The 18,743-nt window shown below is 43.6% G+C and overlaps 2 protein-coding genes across 3 annotated transcripts in view; one reads left to right on the top strand and one right to left on the bottom strand.

The window, feature by feature from the left end:
• capn3b (calpain 3b) overlaps positions 1 to 14,968 on the top strand; it is a 34,883-nt gene extending 19,915 nt beyond the window's left edge. Inside the window, exons 17-24 of the mRNA XM_038968442.1 lie at positions 159 to 236; positions 427 to 484; positions 825 to 889; positions 1,326 to 1,394; positions 10,287 to 10,365; positions 13,773 to 13,889; positions 14,255 to 14,313; positions 14,457 to 14,968. Coding sequence (XP_038824370.1) covers positions 159 to 236; positions 427 to 484; positions 825 to 889; positions 1,326 to 1,394; positions 10,287 to 10,365; positions 13,773 to 13,889; positions 14,255 to 14,313; positions 14,457 to 14,483 — 552 coding nt within the window. The 3' untranslated portion in view covers positions 14,484 to 14,968. The remainder of the gene's footprint in view (positions 1 to 158; positions 237 to 426; positions 485 to 824; positions 890 to 1,325; positions 1,395 to 10,286; positions 10,366 to 13,772; positions 13,890 to 14,254; positions 14,314 to 14,456) is intronic.
• Positions 14,969 to 16,793: 1,825 nt separating this feature from the next.
• The window catches only part of LOC120024117 (zinc finger protein 106-like), a 27,936-nt gene continuing 25,986 nt past the window's right edge, over positions 16,794 to 18,743 (bottom strand). For both annotated transcript variants that reach the window (XM_038968264.1, XM_038968265.1), the window contains 2 exons: positions 18,622 to 18,743; positions 16,794 to 18,036 (listed from right to left, as the gene is read on the bottom strand). The exon at positions 18,622 to 18,743 is cut by the window's right edge and continues 25 nt beyond it. In XM_038968264.1, coding sequence (XP_038824192.1) covers positions 17,980 to 18,036; positions 18,622 to 18,743 — 179 coding nt within the window. In that variant the 3' untranslated portion in view covers positions 16,794 to 17,979. The remainder of the gene's footprint in view (positions 18,037 to 18,621) is intronic.

Raw genomic sequence — 18,743 nt, forward strand, 5'->3', positions numbered from 1 at the left:
TGTCTATGGATGTCCACAATGCAATCAAAATTAGCATGGCTTTGTGTAGTGCATGTTGGGATATACCACTTTTTAAACCAGCCTGAAACCTGATAACATCATGCCTTCACTTCCATCGATCTTTTCTAAACGTTTCTTTCTTTCACTTCCCTAATCAGCCAAAACCACAGCAACCGGATGAGGAGAGCGGAGAACACAAAATGTTCAGGGCCATTTACCAGCAGATTGCTGGGGAGGTGAGTGCTGGTGTGACTGGGAAAAGTGGGAGCATTGGTCAGGGTAAATTAATGTATGTAAAGCCAGATCTTTACAAGTGCATCGGGGGGGGCAGAGGTAGAGGCTTGATATGGGATTGGGCCGATAAGGATAGGTTATACTGAGAGGTGTACATGCACACAGCTCAAAGGAGATATGTCCCCTCTCTAGGACATGCAGATCTGTGCCAACGAGCTCAAGGTGGTCATGAAAAGGGTACTGGAAAAACGTGAGTGCTGTCATGATCCCTCATTTTTAATGCCAGACCCTTCCTCTTCCCTTGTGCCCACTATGTCCATCAGTGGAGGCTGCTGGGGGGAGGACGGCTCATAATAATGGCTGGAACGGAGCCAATGGAATGGCATCAAAGACATGGAAACCATGTGTTTGACATATTTTATACTATTCCACCTATTCCGCTCCAGCTATTACCACGAGTCTGTCCTCCCTCAATTAAGGTGCCACCAACCTCCTGTGATGTCCACCTGTCATGTCCTTTCTGTACACTTGTTACGTAGTGTCCACTCTGTAGTATGCACTTCTCTTCTAAATGATATTTTTCTCCACAGATAATGACATGAAGACGGACGGCTTCAGCTTAGAGAGTTGCCGGAGCATGATCGCTTTGATGGATGTATCCTTCCATTTGATTAATACTGGAACTCTATTTGAACGTTTCTAATACCATCTCGGTCTACTACTCTGGTTGCCTGTCTATGTAAACACAGAGCAAACAACAATATTAAAAGGTACAGACAGATACAGTAGTGAAAGCAGTACTTCAAAAAACATATACAATTCTATGAAATGCAGTTCTTCACACCAGAGGAGGCTGGTGGGAGGAGCTATAGGAGGATGGGCTCATTGTAATAGCTGGAATGGAATTAATGGAAGGTATCATACACATCAAAAATGGAAACCACATAAATGGACTCCGGTCCATTAATTCCATTCCAGTCAATACAATGACCCCATCCTCCTATAGCTCCTCCCACCAGCCTCCACTACTTCACACGGTAAAGCCCAAGAAAGAAATATTGCCTGCTGTTTCTTCCTAAACTACTTCTCAGACTGACGGCACAGGAAAACTGAACCTGCAGGAGTTCAAACACCTGTGGAGTAAGATCAAAGCGTGGCAGGTAGGATCCTCCTGTCCATAACTCTCCAGAGCCTGATGGTTTAGGGAAAAACTTCCACTTAAGTCGAATTTACCCTTAGTAGTGATGGCAACGGGAGACTAAGTGAAATGTTGACTTAAGTGGAAGTTAGGATGAAGGCGTCTTCTGCATGGGGGAGTTTTGTTAAGAGCCCCGACGCTCAAACCAAACATTAACATTAACGCTTGCAGTACGGTTTTGGAAGCACAAGGACCTTATCTTTCATATCAGCCAGAAATAATATAAAACTAAATTGAAACCCACCTTGATAGGATTAGTGTTCCCACACGGCCATATCTCCATGTTACCTCACTTGTTTACAGAAAACAGACAGAAGACAAGAGGTGACCACCTGTGAAAATTAGCTATCTAGCATGCTCTGAACACCTGTGCGTAAGAGTAACTCAGGAAGAGTAGCGGAAGTGTAATTTTGTCAGATAGAGGCGCCTACTGTATATCTGTATGGATCTGTGCTAAACTACCTTAACTTAACCTATCTGTAACTGCTACAGTGTAGTTTAGTAGGATGGAGGCTCTATAGCTGTATGGATCTGTAACTGCTACAGTGTAGTTTAGTAGGATGGAGGCTCTATAGCTGTATGGATCTGTAACTACTACAGTGTAGTTCAGTAGGATGGAGGCTCTATAGCTGTATGGATCTGTAACTACTACAGTGTAGTTTAGTAGGATGGAGGTTCTATAGCTGTATGGATCTGTAACTACTACAGTGTAGTTCAGTAGTATGGAGGTTCTATAGCTGTATGGATCTGTAACTGCTACAGTGTAGTTTAGTAGGATGGAGGTTCTATAGCTGTATGGATCTGTAACTGCTACAGTGTAGTTTAGTAGAATGGAGGCTCTATAGCTGTATGGCTCTGTAACTGCTACAGTGCAGTTCAGTAGGATGGGGGCTCTATAGCTGTATGGATCTGTAACTGCTACAGTGTAGTTTAGTAGGATGGAGGTTCTATAGCTGTATGGATCTGTAACTGCTACAGTGTAGTTTAGTAGGATGGAGGCTCTATAGCTGTATGGCTCTGTAACTGCTACAGTGTAGTTCAGTAGGATGGGGGCTCTATAGCTGTATGGCTCTGTAACTGCTACAGTGTAGTTCAGTAGGATGGAGGTTCTATAGCTGTATGGATCTGTAACTGCTACAGTGTAGTTTAGTAGGATGGGGGCTCTATAGCTGTATGGCTCTGTAACTGCTACAGTGTAGTTCAGTAGGATGGGGGCTCTATAGCTGTATGGCTCTGTAACTACTACAGTGTAGTTTAGTAGGATGGGGGCTCTATAGCTGTATGGATCTGTAACTACTACAGTGTAGTTTAGTAGGATGGAGGCTCTATAGCTGTATGGATCTGTAACTGCTACAGTGCAGTTCAGTAGGATGGGGGCTCTATAGCTGTATGGATCTGTAACTGCTACAGTGTAGTTCAGTAGGATGGAGGCTCTATAGCTGTATGGATCTGTAACTGCTACAGTGTAGTTTAGTAGGATGGGGGCTCTATAGCTGTATGGATCTGTAACTGCTACAGTGTAGTTCAGTAGGATGGGGGCTCTATAGCTGTATGGATCTGTAACTGCTACAGTGCAGTTCAGTAGGATGGGGGCTCTATAGCTGTATGGATCTGTAACTGCTACAGTGTAGTTTAGTAGGATGGGGGCTCTATAGCTGTATGGATCTGTAACTGCTACAGTGCAGTTCAGTAGGATGGGGGCTCTATAGCTGTATGGATCTGTAACTGCTACAGTGTAGTTCAGTAGGATGGGGGCTCTATAGCTGTATGGATCTGTAACTGCTACAGTGCAGTTCAGTAGGATGGGGGCTCTATAGCTGTATGGATCTGTAACTGCTACAGTGCAGTTCAGTAGGATGGGGGCTCTATAGCTGTATGGATCTGTAACTGCTACAGTGCAGTTCAGTAGGATGGGGGCTCTATAGCTGTATGGATCTGTAACTACTACAGTGTAGTTCAGTAGGATGGGGGCTCTATAGCTGTATGGATCTGTAACTACTACAGTGTAGTTCAGTAGGATGGAGGTTCTATAGCTGTATGGATCTGTAACTGCTACAGTGTAGTTCAGTAGGATGGAGGTTCTATAGCTGTATGGATCTGTAACTACTACAGTGCAGTTCAGTAGGATGGAGGTTCTATAGCTGTATGGATCTGTAACTGCTACAGTGTAGTTCAGTAGGATGGGGGCTCTATAGCTGTATGGATCTGTAACTGCTACAGTGCAGTTCAGTAGGATGGAGGTTCTATAGCTGTATGGATCTGTAACTGCTACAGTGCAGTTCAGTAGGATGGGGGCTCTATAGCTGTATGGATCTGTAACTGCTACAGTGCAGTTCAGTAGGATGGGGGCTCTATAGCTGTATGGATCTGTAACTGCTACAGTGCAGTTCAGTAGGATGGGGGCTCTATAGCTGTATGGATCTGTAACTACTACAGTGTAGTTCAGTAGGATGGGGGCTCTATAGCTGTATGGATCTGTAACTGCTACAGTGTAGTTCAGTAGGATGGAGGTTCTATAGCTGTATGGATCTGTAACTACTACAGTGCAGTTCAGTAGGATGGAGGTTCTATAGCTGTATGGATCTGTAACTGCTACAGTGCAGTTCAGTAGGATGGGGGCTCTATAGCTGTATGGATCTGTAACTGCTACAGTGTAGTTTAGTAGGATGGAGGTTCTATAGCTGTATGGATCTGTAACTGCTACAGTGTAGTTTAGTAGGATGGAGGCTCTATAGCTGTATGGCTCTGTAACTGCTACAGTGTAGTTCAGTAGGATGGGGGCTCTATAGCTGTATGGATCTGTAACTGCTACAGTGCAGTTCAGTAGGATGGGGGCTCTATAGCTGTATGGATCTGTAACTACTACAGTGTAGTTCAGTAGGATGGAGGTTCTATAGCTGTATGGATCTGTAACTGCTACAGTGTAGTTTAGTAGGATGGAGGTTCTATAGCTGTATGGATCTGTAACTGCTACAGTGTAGTTTAGTAGGATGGAGGCTCTATAGCTGTATGGATCTGTAACTACTACAGTGTAGTTTAGTAGGATGGAGGTTCTATAGCTGTATGGATCTGTAACTGCTACAGTGTAGTTTAGTAGGATGGAGGTTCTATAGCTGTATGGATCTGTAACTGCTACAGTGCAGTTCAGTAGGATGGAGGTTCTATAGCTGTATGGATCTGTAACTGCTACAGTGCAGTTCAGTAGGATGGAGGTTCTATAGCTGTATGGATCTGTAACTGCTACAGTGCAGTTCAGTAGGATGGAGGTTCTATAGCTGTATGGATCTGTAACTGCTACAGTGCAGTTCAGTAGTATGGAGGTTCTATAGCTGTATGGATCTGTAACTGCTACAGTGCAGTTTAGTAGGATGGAGGTTCTATAGCTGTATGGATCTGTAACTGCTACAGTGCAGTTCAGTAGGATGGAGGTTCTATAGCTGTATGGATCTGTAACTGCTACAGTGCAGTTCAGTAGGATGGAGGTTCTATAGCTGTATGGATCTGTAACTGCTACAGTGTAGTTTAGTAGGATGGAGGCTCTATAGCTGTATGGATCTGTAACTGCTACAGTGCAGTTTAGTAGGATGGAGGCTCTATAGCTGTATGGATCTGTAACTGCTACAGTGTAGTTCAGTAGGATGGGGGCTCTATAGCTGTATGGATCTGTAACTGCTACAGTGTAGTTCAGTAGGATGGAGGCTCTATAGCTGTATGGATCTGTAACTGCTACAGTGTAGTTTAGTAGGATGGAGGCTCTATAGCTGTATGGATCTGTAACTACTACAGTGTAGTTTAGTAGGATGGAGGTTCTATAGCTGTATGGATCTGTAACTGCTACAGTGTAGTTTAGTAGGATGGAGGCTCTATAGCTGTATGGATCTGTAACTACTACAGTGTAGTTTAGTAGGATGGAGGCTCTATAGCTGTATGGATCTGTAACTGCTACAGTGTAGTTTAGTAGTATGGAGGTTCTATAGCTGTATGGCTCTGTAACTGCTACAGTGTAGTTTAGTAGGATGGAGGCTCTATAGCTGTATGGCTCTGTAACTGCTACAGTGTAGTTCAGTAGGATGGAGGTTCTATAGCTGTATGGATCTGTAACTGCTACAGTGTAGTTTAGTAGGATGGAGGCTCTATAGCTGTATGGCTCTGTAACTGCTACAGTGTAGTTCAGTAGGATGGAGGTTCTATAGCTGTATGGATCTGTAACTGCTACAGTGTAGTTTAGTAGGATGGAGGCTCTATAGCTGTATGGCTCTGTAACTGCTACAGTGTAGTTCAGTAGGATGGAGGTTCTATAGCTGTATGGATCTGTAACTACTACAGTGTAGTTCAGTAGGATGGGGGCTCTATAGCTGTATGGATCTGTAACTGCTACAGTGTAGTTCAGTAGGATGGAGGTTCTATAGCTGTATGGATCTGTAACTGCTACAGTGTAGTTTAGTAGGATGGAGGCTCTATAGCTGTATGGCTCTGTAACTGCTACAGTGTAGTTCAGTAGGATGGAGGTTCTATAGCTGTATGGATCTGTAACTGCTACAGTGTAGTTTAGTAGGATGGAGGCTCTATAGCTGTATGGCTCTGTAACTGCTACAGTGTAGTTCAGTAGGATGGAGGTTCTATAGCTGTATGGATCTGTAACTACTACAGTGCAGTTCAGTAGGATGGAGGTTCTATAGCTGTATGGATCTGTAACTGCTACAGTGCAGTTCAGTAGGATGGGGGCTCTATAGCTGTATGGATCTGTAACTGCTACAGTGTAGTTTAGTAGGATGGAGGTTCTATAGCTGTATGGATCTGTAACTGCTACAGTGTAGTTTAGTAGGATGGAGGCTCTATAGCTGTATGGCTCTGTAACTGCTACAGTGTAGTTCAGTAGGATGGGGGCTCTATAGCTGTATGGATCTGTAACTGCTACAGTGCAGTTCAGTAGGATGGGGGCTCTATAGCTGTATGGATCTGTAACTACTACAGTGTAGTTTAGTAGGATGGAGGTTCTATAGCTGTATGGATCTGTAACTGCTACAGTGCAGTTCAGTAGGATGGAGGTTCTATAGCTGTATGGATCTGTAACTGCTACAGTGCAGTTCAGTAGGATGGAGGTTCTATAGCTGTATGGATCTGTAACTGCTACAGTGCAGTTCAGTAGGATGGAGGTTCTATAGCTGTATGGATCTGTAACTGCTACAGTGCAGTTCAGTAGTATGGAGGTTCTATAGCTGTATGGATCTGTAACTGCTACAGTGCAGTTTAGTAGGATGGAGGTTCTATAGCTGTATGGATCTGTAACTGCTACAGTGCAGTTCAGTAGGATGGAGGTTCTATAGCTGTATGGATCTGTAACTGCTACAGTGCAGTTCAGTAGGATGGAGGTTCTATAGCTGTATGGATCTGTAACTGCTACAGTGTAGTTTAGTAGGATGGAGGCTCTATAGCTGTATGGATCTGTAACTGCTACAGTGCAGTTTAGTAGGATGGAGGCTCTATAGCTGTATGGATCTGTAACTGCTACAGTGTAGTTCAGTAGGATGGGGGCTCTATAGCTGTATGGATCTGTAACTGCTACAGTGTAGTTCAGTAGGATGGAGGCTCTATAGCTGTATGGATCTGTAACTGCTACAGTGTAGTTTAGTAGGATGGAGGCTCTATAGCTGTATGGATCTGTAACTACTACAGTGTAGTTTAGTAGGATGGAGGTTCTATAGCTGTATGGATCTGTAACTGCTACAGTGTAGTTTAGTAGGATGGAGGCTCTATAGCTGTATGGATCTGTAACTACTACAGTGTAGTTTAGTAGGATGGAGGCTCTATAGCTGTATGGATCTGTAACTGCTACAGTGTAGTTTAGTAGTATGGAGGTTCTATAGCTGTATGGCTCTGTAACTGCTACAGTGTAGTTTAGTAGGATGGAGGCTCTATAGCTGTATGGCTCTGTAACTGCTACAGTGTAGTTCAGTAGGATGGAGGTTCTATAGCTGTATGGATCTGTAACTGCTACAGTGTAGTTTAGTAGGATGGAGGCTCTATAGCTGTATGGCTCTGTAACTGCTACAGTGTAGTTCAGTAGGATGGAGGTTCTATAGCTGTATGGATCTGTAACTGCTACAGTGTAGTTTAGTAGGATGGAGGCTCTATAGCTGTATGGCTCTGTAACTGCTACAGTGTAGTTCAGTAGGATGGAGGTTCTATAGCTGTATGGATCTGTAACTACTACAGTGTAGTTCAGTAGGATGGGGGCTCTATAGCTGTATGGATCTGTAACTGCTACAGTGTAGTTCAGTAGGATGGAGGTTCTATAGCTGTATGGATCTGTAACTGCTACAGTGTAGTTTAGTAGGATGGAGGCTCTATAGCTGTATGGCTCTGTAACTGCTACAGTGTAGTTCAGTAGGATGGAGGTTCTATAGCTGTATGGATCTGTAACTGCTACAGTGTAGTTTAGTAGGATGGAGGCTCTATAGCTGTATGGCTCTGTAACTGCTACAGTGTAGTTCAGTAGGATGGAGGTTCTATAGCTGTATGGATCTGTAACTACTACAGTGTAGTTCAGTAGGATGGGGGCTCTATAGCTGTATGGATCTGTAACTGCTACAGTGTAGTTCAGTAGGATGGAGGCTCTATAGCTGTATGGCTCTGTAACTGCTACAGTGTAGTTCAGTAGGATGGAGGTTCTATAGCTGTATGGATCTGTAACTGCTACAGTGTAGTTTAGTAGGATGGAGGTTCTATAGCTGTATGGATCTGTAACTGCTACAGTGTAGTTCAGTAGGATGGGGGCTCTATAGCTGTATGGATCTGTAACTGCTACAGTGTAGTTCAGTAGGATGGAGGCTCTATAGCTGTATGGATCTGTAACTGCTACAGTGTAGTTTAGTAGGATGGAGGCTCTATAGCTGTATGGATCTGTAACTGCTACAGTGTAGTTCAGTAGGATGGAGGTTCTATAGCTGTATGGATCTGTAACTGCTACAGTGTAGTTTAGTAGGATGGAGGCTCTATAGCTGTATGGATCTGTAACTGCTACAGTGTAGTTCAGTAGGATGGAGGTTCTATAGCTGTATGGATCTGTAACTACTACAGTGTAGTTTAGTAGGATGGAGGCTCTATAGCTGTATGGATCTGTAACTACTACAGTGTAGTTCAGTAGGATGGGGGCTCTATAGCTGTATGGATCTGTAACTACTACAGTGTAGTTCAGTAGGATGGAGGTTCTATAGCTGTATGGATCTGTAACTACTACAGTGTAGTTTAGTAGGATGGAGGCTCTATAGCTGTATGGATCTGTAACTGCTACAGTGTAGTTCAGTAGGATGGAGGTTCTATAGCTGTATGGATCTGTAACTGCTACAGTGCAGTTCAGTAGGATGGGGGCTCTATAGCTGTATGGATCTGTAACTGCTACAGTGTAGTTTAGTAGGATGGGGGCTCTATAGCTGTATGGATCTGTAACTACTACAGTGTAGTTCAGTAGGATGGGGGCTCTATAGCTGTATGGATCTGTAACTACTACAGTGTAGTTCAGTAGGATGGAGGTTCTATAGCTGTATGGATCTGTAACTGCTACAGTGTAGTTTAGTAGGATGGAGGCTCTATAGCTGTATGGATCTGTAACTACTACAGTGTAGTTTAGTAGGATGGAGGCTCTATAGCTGTATGGCTCTGTAACTGCTACAGTGCAGTTCAGTAGGATGGGGGCTCTATAGCTGTATGGATCTGTAACTGCTACAGTGTAGTTCAGTAGGATGGGGGCTCTATAGCTGTATGGATCTGTAACTACTACAGTGTAGTTCAGTAGGATGGAGGTTCTATAGCTGTATGGATCTGTAACTGCTACAGTGTAGTTTAGTAGGATGGAGGTTCTATAGCTGTATGGATCTGTAACTGCTACAGTGTAGTTTAGTAGGATGGAGGTTCTATAGCTGTATGGATCTGTAACTACTACAGTGTAGTTCAGTAGGATGGAGGTTCTATAGCTGTATGGATCTGTAACTGCTACAGTGTAGTTTAGTAGGATGGGGGTTCTATAGCTGTATGGATCTGTAACTGCTACAGTGTAGTTTAGTAGGATGGAGGTTCTATAGCTGTATGGATCTGTAACTACTACAGTGTAGTTTAGTAGGATGGAGGCTCTATAGCTGTATGGATCTGTAACTACTACAGTGCAGTTCAGTAGGATGGAGGTTCTATAGCTGTATGGATCTGTAACTACTACAGTGTAGTTTAGTAGGATGGGGGTTCTATAGCTGTATGGATCTGTAACTGCTACAGTGTAGTTTAGTAGGATGGAGGTTCTATAGCTGTATGGATCTGTAACTACTACAGTGTAGTTTAGTAGGATGGAGGCTCTATAGCTGTATGGATCTGTAACTACTACAGTGTAGTTCAGTAGGATGGGGGCTCTATAGCTGTATGGATCTGTAACTACTACAGTGCAGTTCAGTAGGATGGAGGTTCTATAGCTGTATGGATCTGTAACTACTACAGTGTAGTTCAGTAGGATGGAGGTTCTATAGCTGTATGGATCTGTAACTACTACAGGAAGCGCAGGATGCGCTTCCTGTAGCAGTTTGATTTGAAGCGCATTTGATTTGAAGGATTCTTTCTTGCTGATGAAAGATAAGGGCCATATGTTTTGAAAACCATATCGTAAGCAATTAAACATTAAAACACAGCGTGGGGATTGTATTTCACATGAGGTAGTCGTGGGCAAAGGTAATGGCTGAAAGCTGTAGGGAGAAGGCAGAATGCCACCTAGAGTTTGAGAGAGATGGATTCACAGCGATCATCAACAGATCATTTTCAGTCCAACATTCAAAGTCATTGAGATTGACCGTCATGTGTTCACTGTGTGCAGCTGATCTTCAAGAAGTATGACAAGGACAAATCCAGCACCATCAGCAGCTTTGAGATGAGGAATGCAGTCAATGACGCAGGTGAGCTCCATGGACAAACTTGTTCAGCCGTCTAATCCCAGCAGGGCCACGTTCAGTTGCCAAACGTTTTCTAACGTTACAGATAGCAATACTATGAATCGAGCCGACGTGATTTATTATTCTACGTGTCAGACGCATGTTTGTTCTACATATTTCTATCTGAACGTTCCAAAATGTTTTGTCTTGCTGAACGTGCCTCCAGGTGAATGGACTTAGAAGTCTTCCCAGAGAGCCATGAATTGATTACTCTTTTCACACTAGAGTGCTTTTCACATTTTCCTTTCCAGCATGGTTCCAATCCAACAGCTATAGTGGATGTTTAACCAAGCCAGTGAAGTTCAGCTCGGCTTGGCTCAGTACTAGTGTAAAAAGGGTATTATGGACCACACACACAAACAGTTAGGTTGAAAAGATTGGGCATGGGCCCTCAGATCCTCTAAAAGTTCTACAGCTGCACCATTGAAAGCATCTTGACTGGCTGCATCACGGCTTAGTATGGCAACTGTACCGCCCTCGATTACATGGTGCTACAGAGGCTTGTGCAGACAGCCCAGTACATCATAGGGGCCGAGCTCTCTGCCATCCAGGACCTCTATATCAGGCGGTGTGAAAGGAAGGCTCGGAAAATTGTTAAGCCTCCCAAGCCATCGACTGTTCTCTCTGCTTCAGAACGACAAGCACTACTGGTGACTCAAGTCTGACACCAACAGGCTCCTGAACAGCTTCTATCCCCAAACAATAAGACTGCTAAATAGCTAATAAAATGGTGACATGGACTATCTGCAATGACCCTTCTATTTATGTTTGCACTGTCTCTATGCACACGCTACACACTCACTCACACGGACACTCCAGCACACACGCACACACACACATTCATACAGACGCTACACATACACACACACATACAATCTTCATATACGCTGCTGCTACTCTGTTGATCATAAACTCAGCAAAAAAAGAAACGTCCCTTTTTTAGGACCCTGTCTTTCAAGGATAATTCGTAAAAATCCAAATAACTTCACAGATCTTCATTGTAAAGGGTTTAAACACTGTTTTCCATGCTTGGTCAATGAACCATAAACAATTAATGAACATGCACCTGTGGAACGGTCGTTAAGACACTAACAGCTTACAGACGGAAGGCAATTAAGGTCACAGTTATGAAAACTTAGGACACTAAAGAGGCCTTTCTACTGACTCTGAAAAACACCAAAAGAAAGATGCCCAGGGTCCCTGCTCATCTGCGTGAACATGCCTTAGGCATGCTGCAAGGAGGCATGAGGACTGCAGATGTGACCAGGGCAATAAATTGCAATGTCCGTACTGTGAGACGCCTAAGACAGCGCTACAGGGAGACAGGACGGACAGCTGATCGTCCTCGCAGTGGCAGACCACGTGTGACAACACCTGCACAGGATCGGTACATCTGAACATCACACCTGCGGAACAGGTACAGGATGGTAACAACAACTGCCCGAGTTACACCAGGAACGCACTGTCCCTCCATTAGTGCTCAGACTGTCCGCAATAGGCTGAGAGAGGCTGGACTGAGGGCTTGTAGGCCTGTTGTAAGGCAGGTCCTCACCAGACATCACCGGCAACAACGTCGCCTATGGGCACAAACCACCGTCACTGGACCAGACAGGACTGGCAAAAAGTGCTCTTCGCTGACGAGTCGCGGTTTTGTCTCACCAGGGGTGATGGTCGGATTCGCGTTTATCGTCGAAGGAATGAGCTTTACACCGAGGCCTGTACTCTGGAGCGGGATCGATTTGGAGGTGGAGGGTCCGTCATGGTCTGGGGAAGACATCCTCCTCCCTCATGTGGTACCCTTCCTGCAGGCTCATCCTGACATGACCCTCCAGCATGACAATGCCACCAGCCATACTTCTTGTTCTGTGCGTGATTTCCTGCAAGACAGGAATGTCAGTGTTCTGCCATGGCCAGCACAGAACCCGGATCACAATCCCATTGAGCACGTCTGGGACCTGTTGAATCGGAGGGTGAGGGCTAGGGCCATTCCAGGAACTTGCAGGTGCCTTGGTGGAAGAGTGGGGTAACATCTCACAGCAAGAACTGGCAAATCTGGTGCAGTCCATGAGGAGGAGATGCACTGCAGTAAGCAGCTGGTGGCCACACCAGATAATGACTGTTACTTTTGATTTTGACCCCCCCTTTTGTTCAGGGACACATTATTCCATTTCTGTTAGTCACATGTCTGTGGATCTTGTTCAGTTTGTCTCAGTTGTTGAATCTTATGCTCATACACATATTTACACATGTTAAGTTCTCTGAAAATAAACGCAGTTGAGTGAGAGGACGTTTCTTTTTTTGCTGAGTTCATATCCTGATGTCACCTTACCCCTATACATATATATATATCGCAGTATGTGGACACCCCTTCAAATTAGTGGATTCTGCTTTTTAGCCACACTCATTGCTGACAGGTGCATAAAATTGAGTACACAACCATGCAATCTCCATAGACAAACATTTGTAGTAGAATGACGTTACTGAAGAGCTCAGTGACTTTCAACGTGGCACTGTCATAGGATGCCACCTTTCCAACAAGTCCGTTTGTGAAATTTCTGCCCTGCTAAAGCTGCCCCGGTCAACTGTAAGTGCTGTTATTGTGAAGCGGAAACATCTAGCAGCAACAATGGCTCAGCCATTGTGTGGTAGGCCACACAAGCTCACAGAACAGCACCTGGCGCGTAAAAATTGTCTGTCCATGATTATTTTGTTTTGTTATGCCCATACACTACATGACCAAAAGTATCCCTGCACATTGTAAATATGGTACTGACACTGGAACTTTGACCCTGTATATAGCTTACTTTCTCTTGATCTTCTTTCTATTCTTGTGTATTTTTGTTCTGTCGTGGAACTTCTACACAGGGACATTCAAAGTCAAACTTAAATCAATCATCCTTTATTGTCAGTTAACTGGAGAGGTTCCAGCAAACTTGATGCACCATAGTACACGTCTGTCAGGAGCTCTGCTGGGGCAGTCCCGTTAGTTGTCTTATATACTGCTTACACAGACAAGTTATATTTGCATGGTTCATAGGGTTGGTTCCTGCATGTGTTTGGCACCGTCTCCTATTTTAACTTATAGAACATATTCAGGGCATTCTGCCACATATCTTTACTAAGCACAGGCAGGACCAAGGATTATTTATGACACGGAAGACAAAATTAACATTTAAGGCTGTCTTTTCACACAATTTTCCATCACAGTTCTTCTTGACTTTTGTATTTTTTTGAGTACTACACACAGTATATTGATTTATTGTATTTTTGGGAAAGAGCATGCAAGGCATTTTACTGTACTTGTGCACATTACAAAATATATTCCACAAATCTTTCATCTTGTATCCATTCCACCCCCCCATTCCACTTAGGGTTCCGCTTAAACAACCAGCTGTATGACATCATCACGATGCGCTACGCTGACGAGCACCTCAACATCGACTTTGACAGCTTCATCTGCTGCTTCGTCAGGCTAGAAGGCATGTTCAGTAAGTACACACTGGACTTTGACACCATTTCCTGTTTCGTCAGGCTAGAGGGAATATTCCGTTAGTACACACTGGTTTGATTAATGTAAATTCCACCAGAAACATCAACAGGCATTCATCTCATTGAATAAGAGCCAGAGATAACAGATAGGTGGCGGTCACAGGAGGTTGGTGGCACCTTAATTGCAGAGGAAGGACTTGTGGTAATGGCCAGAGAGCTATTGGTGGAACGGTATCAAATACATGGTTTCCATGCGTTTATGCCATTCCATTTGCTCCATTCCGGCCATTATTATGAGCCGTCCTCCCCTCAGCAGCCTCCACTGATAGAGCTACTGTTTGATTTGTACGAGGTCTCTTTGCAGGGACGTTCCATGCCTTTGACAAAAACGGAGACGGCACAATCAAGCTCAACGTCCTCGAGGTAAGCCCAGTAGGCCACTGTGCTACAAAAGGTCACATCACGTCCATACAAAGGGGAATTCACTCCATTAACTCCTGTCCTCTTCTGCTTTCTTTCATCTCCTGTCCTAACCTGTTTTTGTATTTCATCTCCTCTTGTTACAGTGGCTCCAGTTGACCATGTATGCTTAGATCACCCAGCCATCAGAGGAGTCCTGCTCTCTGGTGTACCCTCAGTCATGCTTCTACCAACATCGCTAAGATCACCCAGCCATCAGAGAAGTCCTGCTCTCTGGTCTACCTTCAGCCATGCTTCTACCAACATTGCTTAGATCACCCAGTCATCAGAGGAGTCCTGCTCTCTGGTCTACCCTCAGCCATGCTTCTACCAACATCGCCTTCCTCTACCTCAGCCAATTCCCCATGTTCTCTTTCTGACAAGACATTGCCATTACTCTCATTCTAGCATAGAAAACAAATTAAATGCAATGGTGATATTTTCTGCAGTCACGCTGCACAAATGATATTTCTCACAACGCCAAGAGAAGTGTGTAATGTCTCAAGAAAGTACATTAACACGATGTAGCGATCTTCTAAGACACACAGGTTGGCTGGAGAGAAAGACCACCTGGAATGTCAACTTTGACTGGTGAGAGGTAGCACCCTGGCAGCATAGCACCGAGGGACTTGAATGGGGAACCCTTGCTCCAGTACATTTGGCTAGTGCTTTAAACTACAAGCCTTCAAGTGTTATTGCCTGTCCTTAAAGGGGAAGGTTTTAGAACGCCAGCTCACTGTAAATAACATGTTTAGTATTAGTGGATTGAATACATATCGTTGCTTAGCTTTACTTCCTGAAGTGTTTCCATTCCCCTTTAAGTTATTGGTGGTAACTACATTACAAGATCAATGTTGTGTTCCTGTAAGTCTCTGTGATAATATCATGTGGATACTCAGGTCTCGAGAGACAGTGATGATGCTGTCGGACTGGATTGTTTCAGAAGCATTTAAAAAAAAATGTAATTCATTAAATTCAAACTTTTACGAATGTGTCCCAATATGTCCAGTATGGGATGAGAGTTGTCGAGTCTTCAACGCTAAACCAAATCTCTTAATGTTGATCCCAGGTTGAATTGTATAATGAATGTTTAGGATTTCAAATAATTAAGATGTAAATTAAGCATTGCCACAATTACTCGATAACTCATCTACCCAATAAGGCGGATAGTTTTTCTCCAACTGAACTGAACATTGACACGAACAACGGTTAGATGGTCTATAATGAACAGGGCTCTAGTCTAACATTGTTCCCACACTTTTTTTAGTTGGTGGCACCATAATTTTTTTGTGCAAAGCCAGTTCCACTGTGTTTTCATTGCTCCCCTCGAATCAGGGACCGATTTAGACCTGGGACACCAGGTGGATGCAATTAACTGTCAGGTAGACCAGAAAACCAGCTCTGGACCTCGTAGGGTAAGAGTTCAATACCCCTGTCATATAGTGTTTCCATCAAATATTCAGAACTTCACCGTAGGGCATTTAAAGCTGCCATATGGTATATATATTATGTATTTATTTCACATCCCTAAGAAATGGGTGGTCCTTTTTAGGTATTTAAAAAAGTGCAATATGCAGAAATCGCGCTGCCATTTCCTGGTTGCAAAATGTTTTAATAGTTGGCCTAATTATGATGTACGAAGGGCTATATATATATAAAAATAAAATAAACTTGAAATAAACTTGATTGAATTAAAGTTTATTTGACAAAACAAGCAATGTATAGTGTAGAGGATCATTGTATGATTTAAAACACTGAAATATCTTTTCAATAACCAAAAACATTGTACATTCAGATGTTTGAAGCTGGTGTACAAAACCTAAAATAAAAGATGCAAAAACTGAACTTAATGGGAAGCAAAGAAATTGCGCACATAGAACAGATCTACTGCTTCTAAAATTTGCTTTCAATGAGAATGACAGATCTATAACTCACATTTCTATGTGAATTTGGTCAGGTGGCCTAAAAAGTGACTTACTGCAGCTTTAGTGAGCCACTTCCATACAGACTGGAAAATAACATGACAAATCATGTCTAAACAGACGTGTGTGTTAGGAGTTGGTCTCTCACATCACAGCAAATCCAAAACCATTAAAAAAAAACTGTCAATCATCCTTATGTCCGTGCTTTTACAGTAAGCATTGGCCTCTGTCTTAGACCACTGAAATGGGAAAAATTATCCTTCCCAACAGAATAAAACCAACAATACATTTTTCTGAATTAATAAAACGTGTTCCTATTGTTGCTGTACACGTGTGTGCACGCTCAGCATATCAATACATACAGGTAACTACCAAAATAAAGGAAACACCAACATAAAATTGTCTTAATAGGGCGTTGGACCACTATGAGCCAGAACAGCTTTAATGCACCTTGGTATAGATTCTACAAGTGTCTGGAACTCTATTGGAGGGATGCTCCATTCTTCCACAAGAAATTCCACCATTTGGTGTTTCGTTGTTGGTGGTGGAAAACGCTGTCTCAGTCGCCACTCCAGAATCTCCCAGAAGTGTTAAATTGCGCTGAGATCTGGTGACTGAGACACTTCAAACCCCCTATGGTCCTTTGAGACCGCTATTTCAGACACAGAACTCTTCTAGCCTAGGCAGCCCAAATAACCATGATGGGATGTTAATTGCTTAAATAACTCAGGAACTACACCTGTGTGGAAGCACCTGCTTTCAATATACTTTGTATCCCTCATTTACTGTAGTGTTTCCTTTACTTTGGCAGTAACCAGTACATACCATAGATGTGTGAATGTATGTATGAAATAGAAGTCCCTACACAAGACTGTGTATAGTAGCTATGTATGACCAGCCCATGTCAACAGATCAGTTACAGTGTGGTTATGCAATGATAATCTATACACTGTGTGTTTGTGTGTGTGTATGTCTGTGTCCAGTATGGGCTATTTAGCCAGTGTTCCAATACAATTGCTGAAGTTGAGCCACAGCCTTGTAGAATGGTGTAATCCAGGGTTCCCCAACTAGCACTGTGATTTTATTTAGCCCTCCCAAATTCTGAAAATTACTAATTTTAAATTGTTGACCATAAGACTGTTAAAAAACCAGCCAATCAGCTCCAAGTTTTAATTTTGGAAATCTGTCCCACAATATTCCCAGGCATAATACAGAGATATATGTGATCACATACAAATGTAAGCCAGGTTTGAAATTACTATGTTTTAGTCAAATATATTAGTTTGGGCTTCTTGCGGTCAATTTGCATTCCACAAATTATTTGTAATTATGTTCATCCGCACATGAAAAATCATGCCATCAACCAAGGTCCATTAAAATCATGCCATCAACCAAGGTCCATTAAAAACATTTCACAACCTTCAGTCGTACTGGTGTCCTCTTACCAGGGAAGAGCAGGGGGTTAAAGGATGAACAACGTGAGAAATTGCTCTGAACAAGAAAACAGTTCAGTTCTATCTCCTTCCCTCCTCAACATTTGCCTACTGAATGGGGCCCAACTCCTACTATCCAAGAAGAATGAATGCCAGAATTCCAGCCTAGCTCCATGTATGGAGCCATTGATTCTAAATGGTGAGAGACCAGTGTCAACTCAGCACCACACATCCGCAGGAGTAAGCACTGGAGAAACAGCATGTCTTCTCTACTGTCATGTCTTCAGCTTGCTGTCCATCTCTACGTGTTTCTGCATGTGGCTAGGCAGGTCCTGTAGAGACAAGGGGGAGACAAGGTACTGAGACATTGACAATAACCCCCCTCTCTTCCTTATATACAAAGAGCTCTCAAATTCTGCATTTCTGACAGAATAATCATCTGTAATAACGAGATCTGTAATTCAGGTAAACCAAGCAGCTACTGTCTGTCTTTGTCCATCAGCCAACCTGTCTGCCTACAAACCTGTCTGCCTACAAACCTGTCTGCCTACAAACCTGTCTGCCTACAAACCTGTCTGCCTACAAACCTGTCTGCCTACAAACCTGTCTGCCTACAAACCTGTCTGCCTACAAACCTGTCTGCCTACAAACCTGTCTGCCTACAAACCTGTCTGCCTACAAACCTGTCTGCCTACAAACCTGTCTGCCTACAAACCTGTCTGCCTACAAACCTGTCTGCCTACAAACCTGTCTGCCTACAAACCTGTCTGCCTACAAACCTGTCTGCCTACAAACCTGTCTGCCTGTCTCTTATCAGGTGGGAGGAGTCTTGTAATTCAGGTAAACCAAGCAGCTACTGTCTGTCTTTGTCCGTCAGTCAGCCTGTCTGTCTACAAACCTGTCTGTCTGTCTCTTACCAGGTGGGAGGAGTCTTGGTTGGCGAAGGCGGCGTCGCAGTTCCTCCAGCGACACTTGAAGGTCTGCAGGTGCGGGTTGCTGTGGACGGTGAGCAGGTGCTGCAAGAGGTGCTCCCCCATGC

The sequence above is a fragment of the Salvelinus namaycush genome, chromosome 29 (assembly GCF_016432855.1).
Source record: "Salvelinus namaycush isolate Seneca chromosome 29, SaNama_1.0, whole genome shotgun sequence".
NCBI lineage: Eukaryota > Metazoa > Chordata > Actinopteri > Salmoniformes > Salmonidae > Salvelinus > Salvelinus namaycush.